This window comes from Ixodes scapularis, unplaced genomic scaffold, assembly GCF_016920785.2.
Source record: "Ixodes scapularis isolate PalLabHiFi unplaced genomic scaffold, ASM1692078v2 PGA_scaffold3__209_contigs__length_174095766, whole genome shotgun sequence".
Taxonomy (NCBI): domain Eukaryota; kingdom Metazoa; phylum Arthropoda; class Arachnida; order Ixodida; family Ixodidae; genus Ixodes; species Ixodes scapularis.
The window spans coordinates 27757111-27769125 of NW_024609868.1; the positions used below are offsets into that span (position 1 = coordinate 27757111).

At 43.1% G+C, this 12015-nt stretch overlaps 1 protein-coding gene across 1 annotated transcript; it reads right to left on the minus strand.

Moving 5' to 3' along the window:
• Positions 1-517: 517 nt before the first annotated feature.
• On the minus strand, positions 518-1705 carry LOC121048321 (the record flags this gene model as incomplete). The annotated part of the gene is made up of 2 exons (XM_040504511.1): positions 518-1099; positions 1406-1705. Coding segments are annotated over 2 exons (882 nt in total), but the record flags the coding sequence as incomplete, so codon positions are not given.
• Between the last annotated feature and the right edge of the window lie 10310 nt (positions 1706-12015).

Below are 12015 nucleotides of genomic sequence, written 5' to 3' on the forward strand. Positions count from 1 at the left end.
GGAGGACATCTCCATCGGGCAAAGTGATACTACTGCTGTTCCAAGAAGTGAGCTCTAAGACAGTACACTCTCGCAGGCTATACGGGCACTTCACCTCGAGTACGCCTGCACCACAGCAATCGCAACTCACGACTCCATCAGGTGTAGCTGCGAGGAACTGGTGTTCGAAGCTGATGTGCACGCCTGAATCGCAACACATGAAATTTGAATGTCGACTAGTCATTGCTTCAACATACTGTGCCCTTGCACGGGGTTCATTGTCAATGCCCCAAGTTGTCGCTACTGTGGTGAAGATGTGTTTACTGGGATAACATATCCTCTGCACCAGGCTTGGTGAGGGGTCTTTTATTGATGTGGAGCAGGCCGCTTTCGCGCATGATGCAGTCACCCTACCGGCACGAAATGAAAACCATTTCCTACATGATGCCTGGGCTCTGGTTTCTTTCTCAATAAGGTGAAGAACCTGCACAAAAAGAGAAAAATTAGGGAAACGTTGCCAACATCACATTTCCACGGATCATACCTCTCGTTCAACTCTGATGTTGCTTGCCAACTTGTCGCATTCCTCGGAGACTTCTTCCCATGATGGTGCTACGCAGTCCTTGAACAAAGTGCACAGAAGTGCGGACTTGTACTTTGCAGCTGTCGGTACGTAGGACTCTGCATAGCCATCAACAAGCGAAAGGAAGGCTGGCCTTAAATTTGATGCTTGAGCGTCGTCCAAAAACTTGTTCCACTGTTCGTCGGTCGGTCTCAATGGAGTCGGTCTTTGTCGGCGCAGTGCTAAAGTTGTTGATGGCTTTCCCTCATTTATTCGCCTTTTCTTAGCTACTGCAGATGAGAAGTCAACTTTCGCTATTGGAACGCATGTCAGTTTGTTGCAGTATGCTGGAAGCCACTCATTTTCTTTGTCAGTGCAAGTTAGTGAGTCTCTGTGCTTCACCGCCACTTGAAGGTAGAATAAGATTGCACCAATGTGAGAGCAGGCCTCTCCGAGACCAGCCATACAGGTGCAATGGGCAGCAACAACTTCACCGTCCTGCTTCACTAGTATCCATGGCTGCAGGCAAGTTTCCCTTGTACTTTGGGAGTGGTTCACCTACAAAATATTAAAGAGAAAGATTTTACTACATTTAGCGACCTTTTAACATAGATACTGTAGGCAGATGTTTTAATGTGCAAAGAGTGACTCCCGATGTACCGGTCGAACCTACTCGCGCATCTGAACGTCTGCTTACGTGCACAGAACTAGCCACCTTTGTGGTCCCGCCGCCGCCGTCGCCGCCCCCGCCCCCGTTTTACGGAATGCCCAGTTACCCTACAACCTACAGTGAACGCCTGACAGATCTTTAACGAACAACCCGGAACATGCAATTTCGTTATGGTTAGATTGGAAGTCTCTTACCTTGCCAATCACGACAACATCGTTGTTTGGAAGGACTTTCAGTCGCGGCTCTTGAACCCACCCACTCGTCAAATAATTGTGCGATTCCAGTGACTTGTGTGCCTTGAACTGCTCCCGCGTAATAAAGCTTGTCTTGCCGACAAGATAGTCCTTCACGTCGCACTCTTCTACTTTGGGATACGCGCTTGTATTGGTCACGGTCTCGTCAACTGACAGCGAGAGTGGATCTTTGCCGCCGCACATCAACACTTTCTCCTCGTAGCGCGATCGCACCGACGCCGGCAACTTCTGCGCATACTCGCTCAACAACATAGTAGATTTGCGTGAACACGTTGTTTGAACTTGGAATTACGTACCTTTGTTGAAAAGGCGACGCATTTCTGCAGTCGCGCGGGCCGCGAACGGTTGCAAAGCCGTGCCGTGGGCATACGCGCGGTGCCAGTCAACCACCAACATGGCAAGGGGCGCCGTCCCTTTTCTATCCTGACGTCACTTGCAAGGCATGTATAGTATCTCACGCGCACATACAGCATTAGTGTAGCTTTCTCGGTTGTTTGTGTTAATAAATTTGTAAAACCTAAAAAAAGAAACACCTTGTACTACACTGGAGTGATGTTGGATATTTGAGTGGAAGACAGAGCTCATGGCACAAGAAAATTCTAAATTTCGAATTATCAAAATTTCGAAATTCGAATTCGACATTCGAATTTCGAATCACAGACCAGATAGCCTTCGACCCTACAAACTTAATGTAATACTAAAAAAAAATGAAACTTTTGAGATTATAAAGTTTTATTCTGGACCTATTGGGAACCCTAAAATAAAGTGGGACCATCATTTTCTGCTGCTATATCGGTTCTAATTGGCAGGTATTCGCACCAATATTTATTTCACAAGCACGTTGGTCCATGTTACTTTTTTTGTTTCCGAATAATTTCCCCTTGCATGCACCTTGTTTGTATATCAAGTTGGTGCCATATGAATCACCCTATACAATCTTATCTTTCAACTTGTCACGTATTTCAAAGGTTCACCGATGTGAAGAGCTTCATATTTGAGCGTCGCATGACATGGTAACGCACAACTTGAGAGCACTTGTGTTTTTGCGCGTCTTTTCCCCCCTCACCGTGTTCAGTTGCTCGCTGTGTTTCAACATGTCGAGTTCCTTTTAATCACGTTGATGCTTTATCTCACAAGTTCTACGCAGTGCTATTAAAGTCACAGAGAGCATATACGTATGCGTTGTGCACAAAACTCAATTTGCTCTAGTTCTCGCGCTAAAAGAAAGCCACCTGTATATATTAGAACCATCTTTATGGCGTTAACATTGTAAAGTTAAACTCAGCCTTCTATATTTATAGCACACATTTTGGCAAAGAAACTATTTCCAGAGGTACATTTTTAATAGAACTCGTACCCCTTACCCCAGCGGCAACTCGAAGAGGCGAGTTGAAATCCTGAAAGATTAAAGGCGCTAACACGAAAATTTTTAATCGAATGAAACACGCAGTTGAAAGAAGGCACCAAAAATTTTTCGGACGCACTTTCAACTTTTAAATATGTTCTCAGTCGTAAATTCGCACCTCGCCTGTATTTTCCGAAACCACTTTTCTCGAACACGACATTGAAAGTGGAATCAGAAGAAACGGTGAAAGTAAAAACTTAACGAAGTGAGCTTCCGCGGAAATTTAACTTTCCAGTTTCATGCTATCTACAAAAACCGAAAGCGCTTAACTCTTCGCAGCACCGCTTCATCATCCCTGAGAGTCCTCAAACAAAGAGGCTCTCGTACAAATCTTTTTTTGGAACGAAGTGGAAGCCGCTAATTTAAGAGGCGTTCCAAATGCGGGTGATTATCTTCTCATTAAATTGAGCAACGTGAAACTTTTTCAAAGAAAATACAAAATTTCAGAAAACAAGATAGAAAATATGAAACGACAAAACAATGACCCTAAAACAAACTGGCGTGGTTAATGAAAAGGTACAAAACAGTTAAAGGAACCATGGGGGCGTATAACACGGCCATTGTAGCTGCGACCCATATGCCCGCATGCATTAATTTTACAATATTTTTTTTTAGTGTGGTCATCGTATTTAATACACGACGGAGAATCTAGAACATACCCCATTTTACTTTTTTGTGATTTAATTATGCATTCGTGTCATTAAAAATTCAGTTTAATTCGCTGAAGTCGCGCCCGTATCGCTAATATCTAGCTAGATTTACACTGGGAATCAAAGAATAAAAACGGGAAGTGTATATCATTTTGCATTATTCGCTTAAACAATAAGTACACCAAGCGCCTCCCCCTCCCCCCCCCCCCCCCCCCCCCCCCAAACCAAAAAACAAAAAGAATTAGAGGTCGGGAATACACAATGTGTTTTTTTCATTCAATATATAAGATAGTGAAAAGGCTTAGGTGGGTTGAAGGACGATGATTGCAAGACGAAATATATCTCCGAGAGAGAATGAGCGTGAACGTAAAAGAAAGCTTCCGTGCAGTGCCAGGCAGTTGTTAAAAAAGGGCAGTGGCAACACGCAATTCACGGGTTTTCGCTCGGAGGCTATGTTTCGCACACGAACTTGGTACGAATTTTGTGCCTCGACAGCACAAACGTGGTTGTGTGTAGCTTATCGAATGGACCTTTTGTAGAAACATCGGTTCGAGAGTAAATGGTGCTAGTACCCTCTCTCTCTTTCTTCTGGCCGAGCAAAGAGGGAAGATTATTTCGTTGTCGACTTCGGGGCGGAAGATTACGCACGATGGGGACAAAGGCCAGTTTGGGGGAGCCGTATCGAGGTCACAGCGCCTCAATGGGTGAACAGGATGTAGCTGACGTTTTGGGCGTGGAACGGGTGGGCGAGGCCTTGCGCGCGCGTTGTTTTCTCGCCACTTAAGGGCTGTTTATACTCCGTCGTAACGTCAACGAGGGCACGCGCTCGTTCACGCTCGCTGGCGCTCTATTCGAACGGGCTGTCTATACTTCAACGTCAAGTTGAACGCGGCGCCGCGCTGAGCAGCTCGACGCGCGACGTCGTAGCTTGCGACGGACTTGGGACATGCTCTACGTTCGACGTAGAGCATGTATAACAAAATGCTGAAATCAATTGATAACAAAAAGAAATGCCTTTTTCAAAAGCTTTCAGCCTTTCCCCTTTTGTGAAGAAGGAAGACCAGCGGAGCTGTACAATGGAGAGTAATGGCCGGCCGCCAGTCGGCAAGGCAGACTGGAAAGGCTGCCGCCATCTATGAGCGACGGCGGCCACCAGATACGTGGCTTGCCGCCGTCACTCATAGATAGCGGTAGGTGTCCAGAGTTCGGTGTCTTCATTTCTTTGCGGGGGACACGATCCTGGGGAAACTAGCCCTAAACAGCTCCGCTGTAAAAAGCGAAACTTAGCAGCTCCTCACATGTGTGGGATAAGTACTTCTCCTGCCTTAAGGCGTACACTACATTGATTGAAAGTTCGAAAAGGAAGTATTTTCATCAAAATTTTCCCACCATTCTTTAAAAATAAGCGAAATAAGTTTTAGAAAACAATTAAACCAAACCCCATTCCCAGTCAATTCGACTAATAAAGGATATATCCTTTATTAGTTGAATTGACGCACGACAACACTAGTGTCGTTGTGCATGACAAACTGCCCCGGATTCGATGCGTGCTTATTTTTCCTCTGTTTTCGCAACTGAGTCACCAGATAACATCAATTGCCTCTCTCCCCTTCAACTTCCTCGCATGCCACCAATCACTGTCACTGCAGCTGGTATTCCGAAACTTATAGATAAGCTGAAGATTTCTTCCGTCTTTGGCCCTAACACTATCTGCTCAAAGATACTGAAAAATACAAAATATATTTCTAGTTTATTTCTTCAGCAAATATTTAACCAATCACTGTCTAACGGCTGCATTCTGACAGATTAGAAGATTGGTCGGGTCATTCCTCTATAGAAAAGCGACGATCGATCCCATCGCAGTAACTATCGTCCAATATCGCTCACGTGCATTGCATCAAAACTTCTAGAGCACGTCATTAATTCGAAAATTATGAATCGCTTAACCAATAACGACGTCTTTGATAAGCAGCACGGTATTTTCGCAAGTTGAAACACCTAACTGTTTGAATTCTCTCACGATCTGCACGATAACCTTGATTCACATCCCGAACGGACACGCGTCTTTCTAGATTTCTCAAAAGCTTTTGATCGCACTGCTTACCTCCGTCTCCTTTTAAATCTTTCCTGTATCAATATTGACAATTTAATTGTGTCTTGGATTCGCAGCTTTTATTCATCCAGAGTCAAATACACGGTTGTAAACTCATTAGAATCTAACCTTACCAGTGTCTCGTCAGGTGTCCTAGGTACCCTCCTTTTAATTATGTTTATTAACGGCTTTCCAAATTCAATCACCTCTAATATGCTTCTATTCGCCGACGATGGTGTAATATATCGCCAAATAAACTGTATTAACGATCATCTCCTCCTTCATAATGACCTTGCAAACATAACCAAATAGGAATACCAATGGCCTATGTTACTAAACCACCCTAAGTGTAAATTGTTCTGTTTCTCTCGCAAGAGCTCCCCATCTCTCTTCCAGTATTCTCTAGGCACTGGAAAAATCGAGTGTGTACAATCATGGTGTCATTTTTCTCCTCATATGTCATAGTCTCTACACATTAACTCTATATATGTCAAAACTTCAGAACCCTTGGCAATATCAGACAATGCCTTCACTCTGACCTCCCTGGCCTACGACAGCTGGCCTACGAGACATTTGTCCACCCTAAGGTTAAATATGCTGCCTTCATTTGGTCTCCTCATCCCTCACTAGCACCTTAAAATCTATTCAAAATTGTGCCGCATATCTAATTATGAGCGTTCTGCCAGTGTATCAGCCATTAAGGCTTCTCTATCCCTTGTCACACATATTACTCGTCGTATAATTTAACACATCTGTCTCTTCCATAAGATCCTTTATCACCACCCTCAACTCAGACAGTCACTGCTATTACATTCCCATTGTTCACCCAGACGTCTTTTTAACCTCCTTAGTGTACGTCGCATTCCTGGTTCCACTTTCAGCTCCAACCACTCATTTCTTCTTGCTATTATTCAGTGCAATAATCTGCCGGATTATATTTGGCACAGAAGTGACCCCAAACGTCACAATAAATCGGATAATTAACTAAACTTTGTTAATTACCTTTTTGTATTATTGAAGGTACCGATATGGTTCCGATCAAAAACTTTCTGTCGAAAACCCCTATAGACGAGTGTCCGAAATCGTAGCCCCCAGCGATCCAAATAGGAAATAATAATAATTTGAAACGCAGGCACTTGGCGAGAAAAGGGGCTGCGCATAAAACAAGATATTTGGTCTTTACAGCACTCTTGGTAATGGTGCTGTTCTTGGAGCTTCGTGACTATGCATTTCTGACGTTCTTGCACTACAATATGTCCGAAGGTTTCGAAAAAAAAACAGGGTCTTGCAGAAAACGCTTCCTCCTGCTGTGCCATGGCGTCAGCATAAACAGACATGGCGGCGCCCATGAAACAGAGCAGGCACTCGTCTATAAGAGAAACTTTAGAAAGGTTTCAGGCGCGTGGGAAGCGCGACAGTACGCTAAAGTTACCACCTGTGCGACAGGCGTGAGGCCAGTGGTGCGAAAACTCTTCCTCGCAGTTTTTCCATCTCTTATTATCCGAGTTCTTGATCCACCAGCACTGCGCCCACTGCACGAGCGATAACGTTGGCGCGCCACCACGATCCCCAAGCGAACAGAATGTTTTTAAAGTGATTTCGTTGTTTTTGATGACACTCAGCAGTTTTCTAATTAAACCTTATGTTAACCTTCGCTGAGTGAAAAGTTAAGTAACTAAGGTTTGGTCAATTATTCGACTTCCCGTGATGTTTAGTCCCCTATAATATGTCCCCCTTCCAATATAGTATCTTACGCGCACATACAGCATTAGTGTAGCTTTCTCGGTTGTGTGTTTTATTAAATTTGTAAAACCTAAAAAAAAAAAAAAACACTTTGTACTAGACTGGAGTGATGTTGGATATTTGAGTGGAAGACAAAGCGCATGGCGCAAGAAAATTCTAATTTTCGAATTATCAAGATTTCGAAATTCGAATTTGACATTCGAATTTCGAATCACAGACCAGACAGCCTTCGACCCTACAAAATCAGTGTAATACTAAAAAAAAAAAAAAAAAAGAAACTTTTGATATTATAAAGTTTTATTCTGGACCTATTGGGAACCCAAAAATAAAGTGTGACCATCGTTTTCTGCTGCTATATCGGTTCTAATTGGCAGGTATTCGCACCAATATTTCACAAGCACGTTGGTTCATGTTACTTTTTTTGTTCCCGAATAATATCCCCTTGAATGCACATTGTTTGTATATCAAGTTGGTGCCATATGACTCACCCTATACAATCTTATCTTTCAACTTGTCACGTATTTCAAAGGTCCACCGATGTGAAGAGCTTCATATTTGAGCGTCGCATGACATGGTAACGCACAACTTGAGAGCACTTGTGTTTTTGCGCGTCTTTTCCCCCCTCACCGTGTTCAGTTGCTCGCTGTGTTTCAACATGTCGAGTTCCTTTTAATCACGTTGATGCTTTATCTCACAAGTTCTACGCAGTGCTATTAAAGTCACAGAGAGCATATACGTATGCGTTGTGCACAAAACTCAATTTGCTCTAGTTCTCGCGCTAAAAGAAAGCCACCTGTATATATTAGAACCACCTTTATGGCGTTAACATTGTAAAGTTAAACTCAGCCTTCTATATTTATAGCACACATTTTGGCAAAGAAATTATTTCCAGAGGTACATTTTTAATAGAACTCGTACCCCCTACCCCAGCGGCAACTCGAAGAGGCGAGTTGAAATCCTGAAAGATTAAAGGCGCTAACACGAACATTTTTAATCGAATGAAACACGCAGTTGAAAGAAGGCACCAAAAATTTTTCGGACGCACTTTCAACTTTTAAATATGTTCTCAGTCGTAAATTCCCACCTCGCCTGTATTCTCCGAAACCACTTTTCTCGAACACGACATTGAAAGTGGAATCAGAAGAAACGGTGAAAGTAAAAACTTAACGAAGTGAGCTTCCGCGGAAATTTAACTTTCCAGTTTCATGCTATCTACAAAAACCGAAAGCGCTTAACTCTTCGCAGCACCGCTTCATCATCCCTGAGAGTCCTCAAACAAAGAGGCTCTCGTACAAATCTTTTTTTGGAACGAAGTGGAAGCCGCTAATTTAAGAGGCGTTCCAAATGCGGGTGATTATCTTCTCATTAAATTGAGCAACGTGAAACTTTTTCAAAGAAAATACAAAATTTCAGAAAACAAGGTAGAAAATATGAAACGACAAAACAATGACCCTAAAACAAACTGGCGTGGTTAATGAAAAGGTACAAAACAGTCAAAGGAGCCATGGGGGCGTATAACACGGCCATTGTAGCTGCGACCCATATGCCCGCATGCATTAATTTTACAATATTTTTTTTAGTGTGGTCATCGTATTTAATACACGACGGAGAATCTAGAACACACCCCATTTTACTTCTTTGTGATTTAATTATGCATTCGTGTCATTAAAAATTCAGTTTAATTCGCTGAAGTCGCGTCTGTATCGCTAATATCTAGCTAGATTTACACTGGGAATCAAAGAATAAAAACGAGAAGTGTATATCATTTTGCATTATTCGCTTAAACAATAAGTACACCAAGCGCCTTCCCCCCCCCCCCCCCCCGCCCCCCACACCAAAAAAAAAAAAAAAGAATTAGAGGTCGGGAATACACAATGTGTTTTTTTCATTCAATATATAAGATTGTGAAACGGCTTAGGTGGGTTGAAGGACGATGATTGCAAGACGAAATATATCTCCGGGAGAGAATGAGCGTGAACGTAAAAGAAAGCTTCCGTGCAGTGCCAGGCAGTTGTTAAAAAAGGGCAGTGGTAACACGCAATTCACGGGTTTTTGCTCGGAGGCTATGTTTCGCACACGAACTTGGTACGAATTTTGTGCCTCGACAGCACAAACGTGGTTGTGTGTAGCTTTTCTGAATGGACATTTTGTAGAAACATCGGTTCGAGAGTAAATGGTGCTAGTACCCTCTCTCTCTTTCTTCTGGCCGAGCAAAGAGGGAAGATTATTTCGTTGTCGACTTCGGGGCGGAAGATTACGCACGATGGGGACAAAGGCGAGTTTGGGGGAGCCGTATCGAGGTCACAGCGCCTCAATGGGTGAACAGGATGTAGCTGACGTTTTGGGCGTGGAACGGGTGGGCGAGGCCTTGCGCGCGCGTTGTTTTCTCGCCACTTAATTAAAGGCCGTCCCGCAAGCAGAGAGAAGGAACCCGACCCTCACTTTCCTTCTCGCCACCTGTGAAAGGAGGAAATCGCCACTCGCTTCCTCCTCGCCATTTTCCGATTTGTTTTTTTTTTGTTTTTTTTTTTTTTTCTAACTGCCTGGTTTTTTTTTTCTCTTTTTTTTTTTTCTTTTTTTGACAAGTTTGGGGTGGAGGAAATGAAAGCTTCGAGGATTTGAAAAGATTATCCAGAAGCCAGCCGCCACGCCTGCGACAAGGAGCTGAACCAACCGAGTAGCTGTTTTGAGCGAGTTTGGCACTTGCTTTTCCAAACGAGTTGCATTGGCTTTTTTAGCATTGGTTTGGAGGATGATTCTTGCTGGTTGTGAGAGCACAAATACCTTGTTCTGCTCAAAGAAGTAGTCATTGAAGTATCAATTTTAATATAAATATCTGATTTGGCATCTTTCGCTGTCGGATTCATGGCGACAACGGGAAGTACGAGCGGCGTTTTCCGTATATCAGGGATGGCGCTCCATAGACCAGTGGTTCTGAATCATTATGGTTCGTAAACCGGCAGAGGTAACGGAGGATCCCATTCGTAGTGGGTCTAGCACTTTTCGGCGTAGAGCGTTTTGCTGTAGGGCATTTCGGTGCGGACTTTTTAGTGCACATACATTTCAGTGTACGGACTTTCTGCTGCAAAGACTTTTTGGTGTGGGACTTTTCGGTGCGCGGATATTTGGGTGCACGGACATTTTGATGCATGGACATTCGACGCTATGGTTTGCTCGGCGGTATCTCTTTTCCAACGTACGCAGACACGCTTCACATCGTGTTTGCGCGTTGAGTTGATAGAGATAGTCTCCTATGCAAGGTTTTGGCTTCATTATTGGTCCTGCATGTAGGAAAGCACCCAAACAGCAAGACGTTTGAGGTTGTTTGTGTATTCCGAACAATTTTGAATATCTTCAAATGCGCCTCCTCCGCGTAATCGCACAGCTCCGATTGTTAATAATAAATTGTGACGACCTCGCACGACAAAAAAAAAACAATGTAATTATCACTTGTAACTTATTAGGGAATAAAGGAGGCGTGTGCGGGTACAAAATAAGTGTAATAAAATCGAATATCGATTTGAATCAAGTAAAACAAGCCGAATTTGGTGAATGCTAAATCTATTTTATTTGGTATCAAATGTTTGCTCATTCTCGTACGAAAAAGAAAAAAAAAAAAAAAAACAGTGACCACAGATCATACACAGCGTATAATCTGTGGTCAACCTCTCCTTCCATGCCGTAATGATGTCGCCGGACGTAAAGAACTGCCTTACAATCGTGCTTATAAAAGGCGATTTTTTTTTAACGACTGGACATTTTTCTAAAAAAGACGTCCGAGTTACGCAATTTCAGTTTGTGCCTTATCTGTAGTCATCAAAAACACCAAATCATTCATTTTTAAAGAGATCTAGTGCTCATGAAGTGGTTCACGGCGTCTTAAAAAGCCTAATTTGGACGCGAATCGTGTTACCGCAATCTTTTCGGCCGCCGCACTCCTCGTCCCTTCTACAGTGGCGTTGTCACAGCGATGCGCATGATTTGTCGCTTTGGCTTCACGGCGTTAGGCTGTGCCACGCGGAGACGGAGCCCACATAAAATCAGAACTATATTTTCGCGCCCAATTTAGGAGGACGCCGTATAATAGTGTTCGCGTGTTACATCTTTTTAAGAATGCACGGTTTGGTGGCTTGCGATTATGGCCAACAACTTTCTAAATACACGATGTCGTTTTTCTTATCCAACTAAAAGGTTAATTAGCGAATTTTTGGCAATCGGTCGGTTTTAGTTGCGTTCTTTCTTGAACCTAATCCTCGCCTGGCCGTATAACTCACCTACACAAACCGCAATGGCGCTAATTTTCACTGGACAATTTGGTGGCTTTCGATTATGCCCAACAACTTTATGAATCAACTATCCCGTTTTCTTTTATAATCAAAAAGTTCATTAACAAATGTTCGGTAATCAGTCAGCTTTTGTTGTGTTCTTTCTTGAATCTTCACCTGGCCGTATATCTCACATCCACAAAACGGTAATTTGCACGTTTTTTCTAATATCTGGTAGGTGAAAAAAACAACAACAATAACAAAACAAACAACGCTGTATATAAAAGAGGGGGCAGTTCTTTTCTGATATAAATAAAGCGTAAAGCACCGTGTCTTGCATGCATCTCTTTTTTTTTTTTTTTCGGCCTATAAAAACAAATCCCGGGACATTCGAA